The following is a 20,277-nucleotide window of genomic DNA, read 5'->3' on the forward strand; positions in this document are numbered from 1 at the left end:
TAATGCTATGGTTCTTATTGCAGAATAGCCTAATCTCATGTAGCAAATACTCCCTTACCATTTTCTGCCCTTTTATAGATTACACTACTGATTTGGTCTTGTTCCACAGAAATTCTGTTCTTTAAAACTACAGCTGTAATGAATAAAAAGCCAAGGATATTCCTTGTTCCTGTTTTGAATCGGTCCCCTCTAGGTACGGTTCTTAAAATCCTGTACTCATTTACCACGCAGAGATGCATGAAGAGATTGTTTGTAAATTCATCGTTGTGTCTAAAAGCAAGCATTTTATTCTCCCTGCTGTCAGCAGAGATAAACATTATCTGCTAAAGAGGACTGACTATACCTAATAATGCTTTGCCACAATGGGTAGTAAGCGTAGACTTCAAGTTTGAATAATTATACTGCGTAAGGCTTACATGTATAGATGCTAAAAAAACTGCCATGATCCAGGGCAATTGATGTTGCTTTGGAATGTGGTCGGTGTTGTAAATTTGATTATTGATCCAGCATCATTCTAGGAGTTTTTACAGGAGCAATGTTTTGAGATAATCTTTAATACCTTACCCTGCTTTAAACCCTATCACAACTGTATTCCTAAACTGTCTTGTTCTCTCCCTGGTCTTAATGATGCTGTTTCTTCACTAATGTTTTCTGAGACCCAATATATTATATTACACACAGGTATACCTTATTTACTAATTTGATGACTTGGAAAAAAAGTGGTTAGCAATGGATTTTATTTAGGGGTATCAGAATAAAGGGAGCTAAATAAATTTGTCACTGTTTTCTAATGTTTTTAAATGTATTATTATCCCTCCACTTTAAATTTATCTGTTACTTGTTTCACATAAGTCTGTAAATTTAACATAATGACCCATTCCCTTATTAAGAAAATATAAAAAAAAATATTCCATTTATATATTTGCATGTTTTAAATTGAGTATGTTTATGCCCAGTCATGTGGAGCAGTTGTTGTTGCAGTATTTTTGCCACAAGAATGCATTGACACAGTAAGGCCAGGGCTCAGCCACTTCACCACTGAGTCACTGCCAATCCAAAAATCCTCTTTGATTGTTTTTTTTGTTTTTTATATCTACTTTGGAATATTGTTAGAATCTATTTAGAAGGAATGTGTTTTACAATAACTAAAGTCTTTCATTTCTTCTTTATTTGTCTTTTTACTTAAAATAATTTTTTTAAGATATGGGAATGTGTAACTAGGGCATAGAAAATATTCATGTCTGCTACTGCTGTAACCTGATGTTACCTTCTGGGAGCTATTCCTCTGCCTTGGACACATACCATCACTGTTATCGGTGCACTGTGGCTCCCTGAGCTGGTTATAGGACCTGGGGAAAAGGACTAAATAAGAGTATAACCTTACATTAATGTGTAACGTTCAGGCTTTAAGGATAGGCTGTGGTCAAAACAAAACAAAATGTTATTTCAAGGCCTTATTTTGAATATGCATATACACTCTTGGAATAATTATAGTAGTGACATGCATCAGAAAGTCTCCTTTTTTTCTCTTCCAATATATTACAGGTTCACTCTTACTCTGCATATCAATTTCACTCTCTGCATAATGTCTTGGCATATATAATGTATGGAAAATAAATACGTTGTTTAATTCAGACAATTTCTTTTTTTTCAGGTTTAAAATACATCACTTTATTCCATATGCAGTGCCTTGCTAAAGCATTCATCCCTTTGGCCTTTCACCTGTTTTGTTACATTCCAACCTGTTTATTTAACCTGTTTATTCTTACTTTATGTGATGGGTCTGCACAAAATAGTGCAAGTAGATGCAGGGAAATGTGAAATATATATATATATATATATATATATATATATATATATATATATATATATATATATATACAGGGGTTGGACAATGAAACTGAAACACCTGTCATTTTAGTGTGGGAGGTTTCATGGCTAAATTGGACCAGCCTGGTAGCCAGTCTTCATTGATTGCACATTGCACCAGTAAGAGCAGAGTGTGAAGGTTCAATTAGCAGGGTAAGAGTACAGTTTTGCTCAAAATATTAAAATGCACACAACATTATGGGTGACATACCAGAGTTCAAAAGAAGACAAATTGTTGGTGCACGTCTTGCTGGCGCATCTGTGACCAAGACATCAAGTCTTTGTGATGTATCAAGAGCCACGGTATCCAGGGTAATGTCAGCATACCACCAAGAAGGACGAACCACATCCAACAACATTAACTGTGGACACAAGAGGAAGCTGTCTGAAAGGGATGTTCGGGTGCTAACCCGGATTGTATCCAAAAAACATAAAACCACGGCTGCCCAAATCATGGCAGAATTAAATGTGCACCTCAACTCTCCTGTTTCCACCAGAACTGTCCATCAGGAGCTCCACAGGGTCAATATACACGGCCGGGCTGCTATAGCCAAACTTTTGGTCACTCATGCCAATGCCAATACACACAGCAAGACTGGTGAAAGATTGGTTTGATGACCATGAAAGTGAAGTTGAACATCTCCCATGGCCTGCACAGTCACCAGATCTAAATATTATTGAGCCACTTTGGGGTGTTTTGGAGGAGCGAGTCAGGAAACGTTTTTCTCCATCAGACCTGGCCACTATCCTGCAAGAAGAATGGCTTAAAATCCCTCTGACCACTGTGCAGGACTTGTATATGTCATTCCCAAAACAAATTGACCCTGTATAGGCCGCAAAAGGAGGCCCTACACCATACTAATAAATTATTGTGGTCTAAAACCAGGTGTTTCAGTTTCATTGTCCAACCCCTGTATATACACACTCATCAGCCACTTTATTAGGTATACCTGTCCAACTGCTCATTAACGCAAATTTCTAATCAGCGAATCACATGGCAGCCAATAAATGCATTTAGGCATGTAGACATGGTCAAGACGATCGGCTGCAATTGAAACCGAGCATCAGAGTGGGGAAGAAAGATGATTAAAGTGACTTTGAATGTGGCATAGTTGTTGGTGCCAGATGGGCTGGTCTGAGTATTTCAGAAACTGCTGATCTACTGGTATTTTTAAACATTACCTCTAGGGTTTACAGAGAATGGTCCAAAAAAGAGAAAATACCCAGAGAGCAGCAGTTCTGTGTGCGCAAATACGTTGTTGATGCCAGAGGTCAGAGGAGACTGAGAGAGAGAGAGAGAGAGAGAGAGAGAGAGAGAGAGAGATATGATACTGGGACGGAGGTTCACCTTCAAGCAGGACAATAACCGGAAGCATGAAGCTAAGGCAACACTCGAGTGGTTTAAGGGGAAGCATTTAAATGTTTTGGAATTGCCTAGTCAAAGTCCAGACCTCCATCCAATTGGGAATATAGGGGGGTGAATACCTTTGCAAGTGAGTTTAGTATATGAGCCTTTTCCTATCTTGAATAAGTCATGAGTTCTTGTTTTTCCCTTCAGGAAAGTGTTTTGCTTTGCTTTCTTAAATCATTGTCACATTTGTTATACATTATGGATAATAAAATCAACTTCTTGACATCTTCATCTGTAGGGTGTTTAAACTGGGCTTCATTTTTTGTAAACAAGCAAAACATATTTTATTGAAGACCCTACTCGTTTCTTTTTTAGTGCATTCATTAGTCAGCTATTATATCATTTCTTTAATGTGTGACTTTAACTCTCAGTGTCCCACTGCAGTTGTATCAAACAGTAAGATTTGATGGTTGTCACTTATCTCACATTCATTCTGTAATTACAAACTGATTGAACTATATTCTATTATTATCTAGATGTAAAAGGTAAGTACTTTAAAGAACTCCATCGTCTTTTGATAATATGAGGTCATGAAAGCTTTTATGACCTCCCAAAAATCCCACAAATCCCAAAAATCAAGTTAACACTTTTAAGGAATGAGTTATATGCTTACACACTCTTCCTATTGTATTTGTTCACATTCGGAAGGATGACTAGAGTTCATTTCATGACTGTAGAGAGTAGGATTAATGGGTGCTTTTGGTGCCTAAAGGCACATTTCCATTATGGGGCAATAATTCTAATCTTGTTACTTGAATCCACTCAAAGGAGTGGGTCATTGATCACTGAGGCCTTATCAAGTGAATAAGGCTATTGATCTGGACAAAGATATTTCTTCCTAACACGGTTTTGTTGTTGTCAGTATGTGATTTAAATTTGAGCACCCATTTTCTTGTTCATTTGGGATGACTTAGTAGACGATGAATGGACAGAAACAATGTTTTCAAAAAGAAATACTAAGCACACAGTCAGTGATTCATGGGGCCTTGGTTTTCTTTTTAAAAGTCGAGGACAGTCTATATATGAGACCAGCATGAGTTCATGATACTTAAGGTATATGCATGAGACTTGGCAACCCTCACAGTGTTACTATAATAAATGAACAAATTGATATTATCTTCGTAACAACCCATTTCATATTTAAACCCTACCTGAGTAACAATATAACTCTGGCTGGGCTGAATGGCAAAGTTAGAAAATGTTGAGGCAGATAAAGTGCACCGATACAAAGAATAAAAACGAGTTCAGCGAAAACAAAATAACTCAAGTGTGCTGCAGAAAAACAATTACTTTATTGTAGGTCCTGCATTGTAGGTCCTGCAAGTACTAGGGACATCCTGCTCAGCAGTATATGTTGTTGATCTGATCGAAATGAGAGTTTCAGCAGGACAAATATATGTTTCTAAACATATGTGGGTTAGTCTGTATGGTTACAGTCTTCAATAAACTCACCATTTGCTCCTGGTGACAATGTTTTATGCAGAGATATTTGCTTAAGGGACAGGCTATTGCTAGCATATCCCCCAGAGCTTCCTCTGTGTTTTGATATGACTTGTTAATAATTAATCTTATAACATACTGTAGTTTGTTGTAGTTTCAGTAAACAAAAAATTTAGTTCACCTGCTTTATTCCCCTCGTGTTTTGCTTTGAACAAAATAAAATTTAATGACTGGTGTTTCAACTGCACTCTGTGGGAAACTGCACTAGCCAACACAGTCTCTCTTTTACTAGAAACGCCATTGTAAAGAGTGAAAACCACATAGATTGTTTGGAAAAATCTAAATACTGTGCACGGCCCATACTTTTGCAAGTTGTGCACACAAAAAAAGTAGCGATTTTTAATTATTTGCCATGTAAATTGTGGACACATAGCTGGGGATGCAACTGGCACATTTCATACAGTACTCCAACAAATAGTATTAGAAGTTGAGTTTTGTCAGGGACTCCAGTACAGATAATTTTAAAAAAGCTGTGATAAGGAACTTCCTTATTAAGGATCTTTTTATAAAAAAACAAACAAAAACAAAAAATAGATATAAAACCCTACCTTTTCTCTCTGTATCAGTTGGAATTTGTGCTACCTATCAGATTGTAAAACTGCTTGTATTTGCTGGTCACATCAGTGATGTTGTACATTTTCATGCACTGTTGAGCTGTGGTAAGTCACCTTAAAACAGATGGTCTCCCATCTGCAGGCCTGTCATAAATGTTGAGAGTTTTACTGGAACACTGATGCTGTTCTTGGACAGTCATCAGGGCCACTCTTTGTGTTACATAGCAGAGATATAACACTATATCTATAGTTACTGTGTATTTTTAATCTTTCTTTGACAAACAAGATGCTAAGAAACTCTCGCATTCAGAACCTCATTTCTTGTCATCTTCAACAGCCGCAAAGAACGATCGATGCTTATTGTCACTTCTGGTATCTGTTTAAAGAATTCTCTTCTGGACTGACTGGGATGCTACATTTCCAAGAATCGAGGCTGCTTCTATGAGTGGGAGTGGTAGACACATCGTGTTTAAGGATATGGAGATTGGAGCCTGGCCTAATGGACTAACACTTGATCATTTAGAAAAAAGGATTGTTTGGACAGATGCACGGTTAGTAATTTCAAGTTGTGTGCAAGAACCAAAACAATTTAATACATGTATGCCATTAAATACTGCAAAAGTTTCACCAAAGCCCAAAGGAAGTTTTAACTTCTAATTCTCCTAGTTGACATTAAATTATGCAAGACATGCAATATTTAGAGATCTAAAAAAATGCCACTCTGTGTTTAAAGTGGGTCCTGAACAATTTAACAGTTCCATCAGTGGATTGGAAGCTTCACTTTGATCTCCCTTCATCTTGTCTTTTAAGGACATTAAAGCTGAAGTTTAAACTTTGATATGGTGTTGGTCTTTCTTTAACAGCTCAGATGCCATTTTCTCTGCACTCTATGATGGCACTGGGGTCATTGAGATCCTCAGGGGCCATGAATACCTGTCCCATCCCTTTGCTGTTTCTCTGTTTGGTGGAAATGTCTACTGGACAGACTGGAGGACAAACACATTAGCCAGAGCCAATAAGTGGACAGGTCGAAACGTCACTGTCATCCAGAAGACAAGTGCTCAACCTTTCGACTTGCAAATCTTCCATCCCAGCCGGCAACCACAAGGTGAGGATTATGCTGTATCACATTTATATTGATGTATGACACTCTGTCTTTTAAAGTGAAAGTCAGTCTCATGCAGGGCTCATAATGCAATTACAAAATGAAGCCATATATAATTAGTTTTGGCTTCTGCCTCTGCTTTCATTTGAACTGTCAGTCAACCAGCATGTGGCTGACTGAAAAGGTACTCATGCAGAGAATAAGCCACTTTATGTTAATGCTATGTTTGGATGCGTTTTTTTAACTTTCAAATCATTGTAATTGACTTGTGCTACTACAGCAAGTTTTTTTTTTTTTTGGTTTTCTTTCATAAGATGAATGCAAACCTGATTAAAATAAAAACATATCTACTGATAAGTGACTGGTAATTTGGGCCTGCCATGGAAAAGAATGGAAATCAGTGCATTGCATGGTGAAGCATACAGTGTTAGCATTTATGCTGACAACCCGTTTTAACTAGGATATTTCGTATAATAGGCATAATTGGTTCTTTCTTTATCCTATCTTAAATGCCGTCTATATCAACTGTTACCTGCAATGATTTGGCCGCACTTCCTCCCACAGTCTAAAAAAATTTCTGCTAGGGTTTACTGGTTCGTCTAGCAACCTGTCAAGGGTGTATCCCGCCACTCGCCCGAAGACATCTGAAGATAGGCACCAGCTCTCCTGTGACCCTGAATGGAAACAATGGGCATAGACGATGGGTGGACGGATGGACGGACGGATGGATGGATGACACGAAATCATGTGTCTGGTCAGAGCGATAATGTATTCCAGAGGAGTAATACGTGATTTGTAATAAAAAGGCATAATTTGAAGTTAAACAGGTGTAAATAAACCTGCTAAAAGTGTGTAGCTACAACAAACAACAAGAATCAAAACATATCTGGGTTAAACAGGTCAGCAGTGATTTACCTATAGTCTACTGCATTTTGTGTCACTGGGGCTTTTTGATTGACAACAAACGGGAGAAGGACTTAATCCAGATTGTGTCCAATGAAATGTACAAGAGACCCACCAAGTTAAAGATGCTAGCAGTATTGATGCATACTTTGCTACATAGAAGGCAGACAATAAAAAAAGCACTGCAAGGGAAGCTTCATATCTGAACCATTCTGTTAAACATGGACTAAGCTGCAAAAGGACAGGCTGTCTGGTCATGCTAAGTAGCTCTCTGTTTTATGACTCAAACATTATAAATACAATGTACCTGGAAAAACAAAAGCTGAGATACTTACAGTAAATGTAATTGGACCAAAGACATTTCAACTTATATATTGACACCTGATTAAAAACCTCTGAATTTCTCGGTTGTCAATGCAACAAATAAGAGAAACAGAAAATATTTTTTTTGTGTTAGGTACGTTTCTGTCTGAGTGCAGAGCAAGTTACTTAATTTTTTTTTGTTGTTGTGTTATTTGCAGTTAAGAAACTGCAAATGTCTTAAATTATGCTCTGTTAAACAATTCAATTCAGTATATTTATATAGCGCCAATTCACAACACATGTCTCAAGGCACTTCACAAAAGTCAGGTACATACATTCCAATTAATCCTAACCATTGAACAGTGCAGTCAGACTACGCCAAAACAAATTCCTTGTATGTCCAAAAACGTACTTGGCAATAAAGCTTTTCTGATTCTGATTCTGATTCTTATTCAAATTGGATAAAAAGTTTTTCTATCTACGGAAACCCAGCAGATTGCATCGAGTCGAGACTTGTAGCAGTCACTCCTCCTGGATGAGCATTTAGTGACAGTGGACAGTCACTGCCGTTGACATTGCAGCAGTTCCTCATACTGTCATTAAGTTTAGTCTGTACTTGAGATGGGACATAGATGCGGTTTGGTGATCCTGTGCCAGGGTCAGGTTCCTGCTGTTGAGCCTTGTTAATAATGTCCTGTACCTCCCACCTGAGTGCCCCTACTGTCCAACTGAACGGCAAAATGGGACCTGGTTCCTTCACCGAATCATCAGCGGCAAACTGTCCGGAGAGGGAATCAGGCTTGGTGTTCTTGGGTCCTGGTCAGAAAGAAATACACCAGTCAAAACGAGATAAGAATAAAGACCACCTAGACTGACGTGGATTGAGTCTTTTGGCTGATTGGAGTTAGGCCAAGTTCTTCTGATCAGTCCAGACTTGAACTGGATGATTGGCCTCCTCAAGCCAGTGGCGCCATTCCTCAAGGGCAAGTTTTATGGCCAGCAATTCTCTGTCGCCCACATCGTAGTTTCTCTCGGTGTTGCTTAACCTGTGGAAAAAAAAAGCACAAGGATGAAGTCTCCCATCCTCAGAGTTCTGAGACAAAACAGCCCCAACACCGGTGTCTGAAGCATCGACGTCCATGATGAACTGTTTTGAAGAGTCGGGGTGAACTAAGATGGGGGCTTGCGAGAATTTCTCTTTTAAAGCTTGGAAGCTGTTTCAGCTTCAGGCGACCAGGAAAATGAGACTTTGGAAGATGTTAATCCGGTAAGGGGTGCAGCTGTCAAACTGTAGTCTTTGATTAATCGTCTGTAGAAATTTGCAAATCCGATACGATGTAGTGCTTTGCGAGAGTCTGGCACAGGCCATTCCAGAACAGCCTTTATTTTCTCTGGGTCAGAACGTACCTGTCCACACTCAAGGATGTAGCCTAAAAATGTGACAGAAGGCTGGTGAAATTCACACTTTTTGGCTTTCACAAACAGGCGGTTCTCAAAGAGACGCTGAAGTACCTGGCGAACATGTTTGCGATGCTCCTCAATGTCCTTAGAATAAATCAGAATGTCATCCAAATACACGAAAACAATAATGTTAAAAAAATCTCTGAGAGCGTCATTGACTAAAGCCTGGAAAACAGAAGGAGCATTGCACAGTCCGAAAGGCATGACCAAGTACTCGAAATGGCCCAATGGTGTCTTGAAGACCGTCTTCCACTCGTCCACCTGGCGGATCCTGACAAGATGATAAGTATTTCTGAAATCTTATTTAGAAAATATAGTTGCACCATGAGCTGTTTCAAAAGCAGAGGTAACGAAAGGAAGTGGGTATTTATTTTTAACTGTGATTTGGTTTAAGCCCCTATAATCAATGCAAGGACGCAACGAGCTGTCCTTCTTACAAACAAAGAAAAATCCTGCCCAAAGAGGAGAGGAGGAAGGCCAAATAATACCTGCAGACAAGGAATCATTAATATAGTTCTCCATGGACTTCTGTTATCGACGGGAAATATTATAAAGCCTGCTGGAAGGCAGGGGGGCACCTGGAAGAAGATCGATCGCGCAGTCATAAGGTCTGTGAGGAGGTAAAGACAGAGCTTTACTTTTACTAAAGACTCCTCTTAAATCATGGTACTCAGTGGGCACATGAGACAAATCTATAACCACGTCCTCCTTGTTAACCTGTTTGGGAAAACTCGGGGAGAAAGCTGACTGGAGACACGATGTGTGACAACTAGTGGACCAGAATTCGACGCAACACTCAGAGCAGTTTAAATGAGGGTTATGTTTTTGTAACCAGGGAAGCCAAGAACTATGGAAACCTGAGACACTGGAAACACAAAGGAAGATATCTTTTCTCTATGGTTACCTGACAGCAGAAGTTCTAGTGGTTTAGTACGCTGAGTTATCTGCTGCAATTTCTTTCCTTCTAAAGCTAGAACGGAGAGAGGTGAAGTAAGTGGTTCCACCTCAATGCCTGCTCTGATAACTAACTCAGAATCTATTAAGTTCTGTTTGCAGCCCGAATCTAACATGGCAAACAAAGTCAAAGTATGTTAATTAAATATGATAGTAGCTGGTAGGCTGAATCTGGGGGTTTTACTATTCTGTGAGCGGTCCACCAACCCCGCCTTCATAGTTGGCGGACCCTGTCATTTTGGCTGCCCGGGGCAAATAGGACAAGTAGCTACAAAGTGATCAGGTGAACCGCAGTAAAAACACTGTTCAATATGATCATATGGTCAATATGCATATCTGTCTCTCTTCAAAAGTTAAACGGGTACGTCCCACCAGCATGGGGTCAGGTTCAGGTGCAGATTGCTGAGGTGGAGTCTTAGCTTTGGGAGGAAAAAACCTTTCTGCTCTGGCTCTTTTTCTCTCCCTTATTCTATTGTCAACTTTAATAGCTAAAGAAATAACTTCATCTAGTGTAACAGATTCATCAATCAGGACTAACTCATCCTTTAAGGAATCGTCTACAGCGTGAAAAAAAGTTGACTTCAAAGCTTCATTATTCCAACCAGAAGCAGCAGCCAAAGTATGAAATTCAATGAAAAACTCAGTAAGTGGTCTATTACGCTGCTCTAAAGCCCTCAACTGTCGACCAGTACTAGTTTTGTCTATAATAGGGGAAAAAGTCTGCTTAAATTCTTTGACAAACTTCTCAAAAGTGCAACCACTTTCTCTCTGCAATCAGAGAAACGGGCCTCTGCCCACTGTAAGGCTTTGCCCTTCAATAAACCAGCAACATACGAAATCTTTGCATCATCATGGGGAAAGGAACATGGTGAACGATTGAAAACCAGGGCACACTGAAGCAAAAATCCCCTACAGTTACCAACCTCACCAGAAAGATTTCTGGATTAGGGGAGGTGACGTCATGGGAATGAGGAAGCTGTTGAGATGATGGTGGTGCTGAAGCGCCATTTACATGTGCGGAGGACTGAGAACTTAAGATTTGATGAAGCATGGAGGCAATCTGTTCTAACTGTTGATTTGTTTGGCGTTGTTGCTCTGAAAGGGAACAAAGAGAGAAATCATGAAAATGGATTTGGTTTGCATGTTCAGATAGGGTTCTTCATAGTGTTTCTGCTGGGTCATGTTGGCCAGAGTGTTCTGTCATTATTTTCGGAATAGATGTGACCCACATACAGAAGAACACTCTGAAGTGAATCAGTGAAAGGTGTTTTATTTACAGCAAAATGAATCAGGAACGTGAACGGGTGAATCACCAACTGTATGAAAAGAGGGGGAAGAGAACTGGTGAAACAAAGAACTATAATGTTGCAGGACTAACGAAAGGTAACTATAGTAATCAGGAAAATGGTTTATTAAATAAGTGCAGTCAGGTCGCCAGGGGTAGAGGGATTCGGGGGCCTGGTTTACAAAGCGCAGTAGTCCAGATAGTTTCACTGATGCTGTTGAGTGAGCTTAGTGAGACCAGGAGTTAATTGAGTGTTCAGGTACTTGCGTTGGAGGGTGGACAGGGTACACTTATGCCTTGATTCAGAAGAGGAGAAACAGGAAGCTGCCAGCTTGATCCTAGGTCAGAGAAATGGCAGGAGTCAGGAAACGAAGTCCTCAAAACGTAGATAATCCTGATCGTCCAGAAACCTCTGGAACCGAAGTCAGTGTTCAGCAAGGTAATCAAAGATTCAGGTTTTAGCCTGCGACGGAAAATACACAAAGTCAGCTTGGAACAAAAATTAAGCATAGTTTAGAAGTGGCTGAGCTTGTTACCACTGTAGGCAAACACTCTGGCGTCAAAGTGCTGGAAGCCTCCTGCTTAAATACTCCTCCATGCAATCAGCAGATCAGTCGCACCTGTCACCCAGCACACCAGAAAAACTCCAGCACCATTTGGAAACTGAAAACACAGTTGCACTCAAAACACAAACACACACTCTAACCCAGACCCCGACACATACTGAGCATGCATGTAGCGACAGTGGAGAGGAAAAACTCCCTTTTAACAGGAAGAAACCTCCAGGAGAACCAGGCTCAGTGTGAGTGGCCATCTGCCACGACTGACAGGGGGTTTGAGAGAACAGAGCAGAGACAAAAAAGAACACAGAAGCACTGATCCAGCAGTACTTTCTATGGGAGGGGAAAGTAAATGTTAATGGCTGTAGCTCCTTTAGTCGTTTCATCTAGAAAGAAAGAGCAGATAAACTCTGAGCCAGTTTTTGAGGTTAGAGTGTGAAAGAGAGCACATATAATTAGTTACAGTAAAAGCTTAGTCAATTGCTATGTCTAGGAGAGAGAAAGGGTTAAATACTGAAAGACAGGGCCATGTGGATCATTGTTAGAGGGTGAGCATTAAGTTGTTGCCAGCAGAAGCTTGGGCGATCACCCTCTCCAGAAAGGTGTCACAGGTAGACACAGAGTCAGGCCAGGTGTAGCTTCTAGGAAGAGAAAAGAGAGAGAACATAAAGTTAAAAGCTGAAATAACAGCAAATAATTCAAAATTGGAGAGTAGTGTGAGAATGTAGCGAAGAGAGTGAAAGTGGTCATTATGTCCTCCAGCAGCCTAAGCCTATAGCAGCATAACTACAGCGATAGCTCAGGATAACCTAAGCCACTCTAACTATAAGCTTTATCAAAAAGGAAAGTTTTAACCCTAGCCTTAAAAGTAGACAGGGCGTCTGCCTCACGGACTAAAACTGGGAGCTGGTTCCACAGCAGAGGAGCCTGATAACTAAAGGATCTGCCTCCCATTCTACTTCTAGAGACTCTAGGAACCACCAGTAAACCTGCAATCTGAGAACGAAGTGCTCTGTTAGGAACATATGGAACAATCAGATCTCTGATGTATGATGGAGCTAGATCATTAAGGGCTTTATATGTGAGGAGGAGAATTTTTAATTCTATTCTGGATTTAACAGGGAGCCAATGAAGGGAAGCTAAAATAGGAGAAATATGATCTCTCTTTTTAATTTTCATCAGAACTCTTGCTGTAGCATTTTGAATCAGCTGAAGGCTTTTAACTGCATTTTGTGGACATCCTGATAGTAAAAATTACAATTGTCCAGCCTTGAAGTAACAAATGCATGGACTAGTTTTTCAGCATCACTCCAGGATAGGATATTTCTAATTTTGGCAAGGTTCTGGAGGTGAAAGAACGAAATCCTAGAAACCTGTTTAATATGGGATTTAAATGACATGTCCTGGTCAAAAATAACACCAAGGTTTTTTACTTTATTAACGGAGGTCATTAATGCTATCCAGGTCTAGTGACTGACTAAGCAGTTTCTTTTTTAAAGACTCCGGTCCAAAGACGACAACTTCTGTCTTGTCTGAATTTAGAAACAGAAAATTTAAAGTCATCCAAGTTTTTATGTCTTCAAGACATGCTTGTAGTCTATCTAACTGGTTGGGCTCATCAAGATTTATGGATAAGTAAAGCTGAGTATCATCAGCGTAACTGTGAAAATGTATCCTATGCTGCCTGATAATTTTAACTAATTGAAGCATATATATAGTAAAGAGAATTGGCCCAAGTACTCAACCCTGTGGTTCTCCACAATTAACCCTGGAGTTTAAAGATGATTTATCATTTACATGAACAAACTGGAATCTCTCAGACAAATACGATTTAAACCAACCTAGCACTGTTCCGCTGATCCCTACAGAATATTCCAGCCTTTCTAAGAAATTATTGTGATCAACTGTATCAAATGCAGCACTGAGATCTAACAGAACCAGAACAAACACAAGTCCATTATCTGAGGCCATAAGAATATCATTAGTGACTTTCAGCAGAGCTGTTCCAGTGCTATGATGAGCTCTGAAGCCTGACTGAAACTCTTCAAACAGGTCATTGCTGTGTAAATGCTCACACATTTGATTAGCAACTATTTTCTCAAGAATTTTAGATAAGAATGGAAGATTGGATATAGGTCTGTAATTTTTCAAGTCATCTCGATCAAGTGAAGATTTCTTAAGTAAAGGTTTAATTACAGCTACCTTAAAAACTTGTGGTACATATCCATTTACTAAAGATATATTAATCATATCTAAAATGGGCTGGTAATCAGAGGGAACACTTCCTTAAATAATTTGGTTGGGATTGGGTCTAACATACAAGTTGAAGGTTTAGATGAAGCTAATATTTCTGATAACTCAGGAAGCACCACAGGATCAAAACAGTCCAAACACAGATCAAGTTCTACAGTTACTTCCAATGTTGTCTCACTTGCTGAGGATGAAGTAATCATCTTCGGGAGTATGTCAAAGATTTTATTTTTAATAGAATCAATTTTATTTAAGAAGAATCCCATAAAGTAATGACTGCTGAGAGATAAGGGAATGGATGGCTCAACAGAGCTATGACTCTGTGTAAGTTTAACAACTGTACTAAAGAGAAACCTAGGATTATTCTTGTTCTCTTCTATTAATGTTGAGAAATAAGCTGTTCTTGTTTGGCGAAGTGTATTTTTATACAACAGTAGGCTATTTTTCCAGATTAAGTAGAAATTCTCTAGGTGTGTAGAGCGCCATTTTCTCTCCGATTTTCTAATACTGTGCTTTAAAGTACGCAGCTCTGAATTAAACCAAGGACCCAGCCTCCTATGAATAACTAAGTTCTTTTTCAAGGGGGCTGCATTGTCTAATGCACTATGAAATGATGAAGTAACACTATGAACAAGAGAATCAATTTGTGAAGGGGCAGAAACAAAATTATTGCCCTCCACTGTGTTTTTCTATGATTATGAGGAAACAAGGTTCAGAGAATGAAGGAAATGTGGGTAGGTTTGTTAATGTTTTGAGCAAAGCCAATTGAGCCTAAGATAGCATTAAAGGCTATATTTAGGCTATCACTTTCAGTGTCAACATGAATGTTAAAATCCCCCACTATAATAACCTTATCTGTATTTAATACTAAATCAGATAAAAGGTCTGAAACATAGTTGTATGTTAATACAAAAGTATTAACATGCTTTATAGACATACAATCAGTATCGTCTCACCTGTAGTTTTAAAACATAATTTGCATTATAAATGAGGTGGTGGTCCGTTTGTTTGTTTGCCATGGCTGTCCATGTTTCACACAACCAGGAATATTTTCAAACAGCTGAATTCAGATTTGAACTGGAGATGATCAAATCAAGAAGTTATTTTCTTGTTTATCAGCTTTTTTAACCAGCTTTCCAGCAACTGGACAACACTTTGCAGCATTTTACTGTAAAACATTAAAAGTTGATTTTTCACCAATAAGCACTTCATTACGTTCGTGAATTCAAAAGTTTGAGAGCCAGAATGTTGTGTCCCTTTTTTGCTGTTAAAAGAGTACTATCATCATAGTGGTTATCTTCCATGCCATTTTTGTCTGTTTTATGTTAGGTGAGTTGTTGAAGCCCATAAATGTCATATTGGGAATTCTTTGTGACCACTTCAAATCCTATAATTATCCCAGAAAATCTTCTTGCTTGTCACTTTATGCTGACTTTTCTCAATTCTTCTTCCTTGCCTGTCAGCCTCTAACCCATGTGAAGAGAATGATGGACGTGGTCCCTGTTCCCATCTGTGTCTCATCAATTACAACCGCACCGCATCCTGCACCTGTCCGCACCTTATGAAGCTTTCAGCCAACAAGCAATCCTGCTTCGGTGAGCAAGAACACCTTCCTCATTTTTCATGCTTTCAGCATGTGTTGTCCGAGTAAAAATGGCTTTCTTCCTTGTTTATTGACAACATTTACATCAGACTGTTATTGCATCTTCACCTGCGTCTCAAATGAATGATTGTTTCACTATCTCACCAGCACTGAAAAGATTCCTCCTGTACGTGCGGCGCTCTGAAATCCGTGGCGTTGACATTGACAACCCTTACATGAACGTCATGACGGCGTTGACGGTGCCAGACATTGACGATGTCACAGTGGTAGACTTTGATGCTCAGGAAGAGAGGATCTACTGGGCTGACATCAAAAGTCAAACCATCAAACGGGTGTTCATCAACGGCACCCAGCTGGAGACCATCATTTCCTCAGGTGGGGCAGGTCATCTTCCAAGGCAGGCTTTTAAAAAAGGTCTAAATGGAGATCCAAATGAGAACGCAATACTCCCTAAAAGCTTTTTTTAACCGTGTGTGAGATTTTATTTATTGGTAGTAATCAATATTATAATTTCAACTTGAAAAATTTAAGTTGAAGTATAAGTTTTTATACAATCTAACATTGTTTTTGGTATCTGTCTAGTCAAGTAAAAAATGTCAGGAAATAATATTACTATGTACTTCATAGCATGACTGCTTTCTCATTCTCTTCCTTTCTCAGACATAGCCAACTGTCGGGGTCTGGCTTTGGACTGGCTTTCTAAGAACTTGTACTGGCTCAGCTCAGAAAATGACGAGTCACAAATCAATGTGGCCCGCTTTGATGGGTCCCTGAAGACGTCCATCATCCACGGCATTGACAAGCCAAGGTGCCTCGTACTGCACCCTGCCAAAGGGTAAGTAGATTAGAGTAGTCTGTGCATCTCATGAGTTTATCACCTTTAGTGTATAGTGCAAGGAAGAGTTGGTTTGTACAAAAGGAAGATCAAAGCCCTGTTGGAAGAGAAAAAGGCTTCTACAGAGCCTTCCACACTTCTTGGCACTTCTGGAAATGGTGTGCAGAAAAACATTTTTTAAATTCCTCTTGTATTGCCACAGGAGAAATTCACACTGAACATTTTAGAAAAATCCATCCTTAAAATTACCACATTTATTCAATGGAAAGAAACATTCCCACATTGGGACTTTTTTTCTTCTCTGCAGCTTATCTGGTTTATATGTTGGATCTTACCATGAAAGAATGTTAATTTTGTTCTGTTGAACAATTTTTGTTTTAATTTGACCTTATGATTTGGATAATTATCTTGCTAAAATACCCAATTAGATTCCATTTTTAGTTTCCATTTCTGTTTATCTCTGTTATGATTATGAATCTGAGAATATCATTTAATATTTAATATTAATATTTAAAATTTTATCAAATAATATTTCGGTCTGTTAAGGGTTATCCTGTGAATACCAGCCCAGTAAGGCGACGGTATTAGGAAAAAATAGAAAGGTGTGAGATGAGCTCTGACATAATTGAACAGCAAAAACTCTGCACACACGGAATTAATTCACACAATTTCTTAAAATACAATAATTTATTAACAAACATAAGTCAACTCAAAGTCAAACATATTTCAATCAACAAACTCTGTACTATGCTAAAACAATCCAACTAACTACCGAGCAGAATTAAAGAATAGGGAAGACTAATGGGCTCTGTACAATATAAACAAGTTGATTAAAGATGATTGAGAACCATGACTGAAGGAGTGATGCAACATAACCATTCAATGTTATTTGTGTTTGAGAACCAAGGATTATCTTGAAGAACCTGGAAGTGAAGTCAAGTTAGTCTTGAAACTACTTAGGCAATAATCAGCATACCTTCAGACAACCATTCACAATGCAAGATCAGATAAAATATTATTTTTATAAAATAATGTTTTAAAGAATGATCTGCTGAATAAAACAAACCTTCTGGATGACTAATTCTCAATGGGGTCTCATTCGCTGCCTTTATTTATTAAAATAATATTTAAAAAAATATTATTAAGGGAATATTTTGGAAAAGAGCCAAATCTGTCTGGAGAAATGGGGCTTAAGGGTGTTTACTTAGTTATCAAATTTAGTAAAATGATGTTAGGGACACATTATTTACTGGATTGAAAACTAAACTTTTCTGGGTAAATATTATTTGGCAGCAAGCACGTATCCTTAGCTGTTAGCAGTTGAAGCTAACAAAGGAGGCTGATAGCTTAGCACCAGAATCAAACACACACCTTTAAAAATACCGTTAATAAAAGGGTTAAAATGCATAAGGGCGGAAGGCGCATTATGATCAATCTTCTGTTTAAAATCTCCCTTCAAGTAAAGTTTGTCTTAACTTTAAAAACATACAAACAAAGAACAAAAAACCAAACTTCGTAGAAAATGAAAAACGTTTAGATCATTCAATCTAAATCACTTCTATATTATTCTGCCCAAACACTTAACCTCATGAACTGTGGTGAGGAACGTTGTCCAAGGTGGCGAAGTTTGAAGAAACATCCACAGTTTTTAAATGGTTAGCTATAGCTAACCTCCTTAGCTGTGGGGAGTGGCAGCTGTCCTGTCGGCCGGCCAAACTGCACGTTACCGTAACCACGGTGATGCAGCTCCTGTTGTCCTTCTCTCAGGCAGGGAAAACCGCTTCAATCGGCTTGTAGAGACAGCGTCTCTACTGGGGAGTTCTCTGGGACAGTTTGCTTCTGCAGGCCTCAGAGAGAAACTAAGCAATGCTTATACCTTAATTTACCCCTTTATGAATGAATACCGGATTCTTTCAACAGTAATTCATCAGTACTTAACTTAGCGCATATGATCGATGATCGTATGACACCATTGGATCCAGTTTGAAGAGTTTGTCTTTTTGCCTGCAAAGCGACATTAGCGTGCATGTCTCCTCCTATACCGATGATCACCAGCATGGAAGAGAAAGAATTGTGAGGGAAGTGGGGGTTTTATGTAGACATTGGCATCGTGGGAAGTTCTCTGTTACCTCCAATTTCTAAGTTATGCCAGAAGTAGGTTAATGCAATTTATTTGGAAAGTTCCAAAAAAGTCCGCACCGCATTTCCTGTTGTAACTCATGGCTGTGGGTCCTAACATCTCCTTGGAAGATAAATAGACCCACAGCATTACAGATCCTCCACCTGAACCACATAGTTCCAGTTAATGTCCCAGATAATCTGCTTAACTTTAAAAATATCTGGTATTCATTAAAAAAAGGGTTCAGCTACATATATAGTAATGATGCAAGCCCAATAAGTGTAATGCTCTTGCTAAACACAATTATTTTGTTTTTTTTTTCAAACTGAAAAGAAGTTATTAAAGTTAAAAGTTAGCTTTTTGCACATTTTTCAGTATAACAATGTGCAGTCACAATTAAAGATTAATATAATCGTAATTCTTTTCAATCTTCTTTACTACACAGTAATTATGAAGGGGGCTGTATAAATGCTTGATATGTTTGTACAAATAAATGTAAAAAACAGGTATAATGATAACAACTAAAGGAAAGAAAAATATGACAAACAAATGAACAGCATGAGTTAACGATTGTGTAAACCTCAGTTGTGTGGTGTTTAACTGAATTACTACCACTCACTTTTCTTTTCATGCAGGAAAATCTACTGGACAGATGGCAACACCATTAACATGGCCAACATGGATGGGAGTAACAGCAAAGTACTCCACCAGAATCAAAGGGATCCCCTAGGTCTGTGTAAGCTTTGTACATTTAATTAACCAAGACCACCTATTTAGTTGTACCTCACTTAGCTTGAATATAGATGACCAAATTAGAGAGACTAGCATGATCTGTAGTCATACAGTTTTCTCATGCACTGGAGGTGACTTGGACTATCTGACAGCAAGATGGTGTGCTGATAACCCTCTGCAAACATCTTAGTTCTAAAAAGACAAGGCAGAAAATTTTGGATTTTGTTTGACTATGTATAGAACTAAATTTGAAGAGGACATTTCAAGTATAGTTTACCTTCAAATTTAATTTATTGTTGATAGCACAAGCACAAAGCCATGCCTACACTACAAAGCTAAAAGTCCAAACAGCTATGTGTCCAGTTTGTTGTATTCAAATTTAGTGAGTTTAGTTGTATTTAAATATGTTTTAATATTTGTTTGTTCTTAATGTATTTCAGTTGTATACTGGTAAATAAAAAAAAAATACAAATAAATCGTGAAAAAGTTCAATATTTTTTGCCACTCTTTTCAGAAATTGAAACTCATATATTACATAGATTAATTACACATAGAGTGAAGTATTTCAAGCCTTTTTTCCTCTATGCACTCAATACTTGGTTGGGGCTCGTTTCCGTGAATTACTGCATCAGTGTGGTGTTGCATGGAGATGATCAGCCTGTGGCAATGTTGAGGTGTAATGGAAGCCCAGGCTACCGCGATAGCAGCCTTCAGGTCATCTGCATTGTTGGGTCTGGTGTTTCTCATCTTCCTCTTGACAATACTCCATAGATTCTCTATGGGGTTCAGATCAGGCCCGTTTGCTGACCAGTCAAGCACAGTAACACCATGGT

The 20,277-nt window shown here is 38.7% G+C and overlaps 1 protein-coding gene across 1 annotated transcript in view; it reads left to right on the top strand.

Annotated features, from left to right (window-relative positions):
* Positions 1-20,277, top strand: part of lrp1bb (low density lipoprotein receptor-related protein 1Bb) — a 471,544-nt gene that overhangs the window by 302,189 nt on the left and 149,078 nt on the right. Inside the window, exons 26-31 of the mRNA XM_047370155.1 lie at positions 5,721-5,885; positions 6,198-6,442; positions 15,619-15,750; positions 15,906-16,133; positions 16,419-16,593; positions 19,348-19,442. Coding sequence (XP_047226111.1) covers positions 5,721-5,885; positions 6,198-6,442; positions 15,619-15,750; positions 15,906-16,133; positions 16,419-16,593; positions 19,348-19,442 — 1,040 coding nt within the window. The remainder of the gene's footprint in view (positions 1-5,720; positions 5,886-6,197; positions 6,443-15,618; positions 15,751-15,905; positions 16,134-16,418; positions 16,594-19,347; positions 19,443-20,277) is intronic.

The sequence above is a fragment of the Girardinichthys multiradiatus genome, chromosome 7, assembly GCF_021462225.1.
Source record: "Girardinichthys multiradiatus isolate DD_20200921_A chromosome 7, DD_fGirMul_XY1, whole genome shotgun sequence".
NCBI classification, from domain to species: domain Eukaryota; kingdom Metazoa; phylum Chordata; class Actinopteri; order Cyprinodontiformes; family Goodeidae; genus Girardinichthys; species Girardinichthys multiradiatus.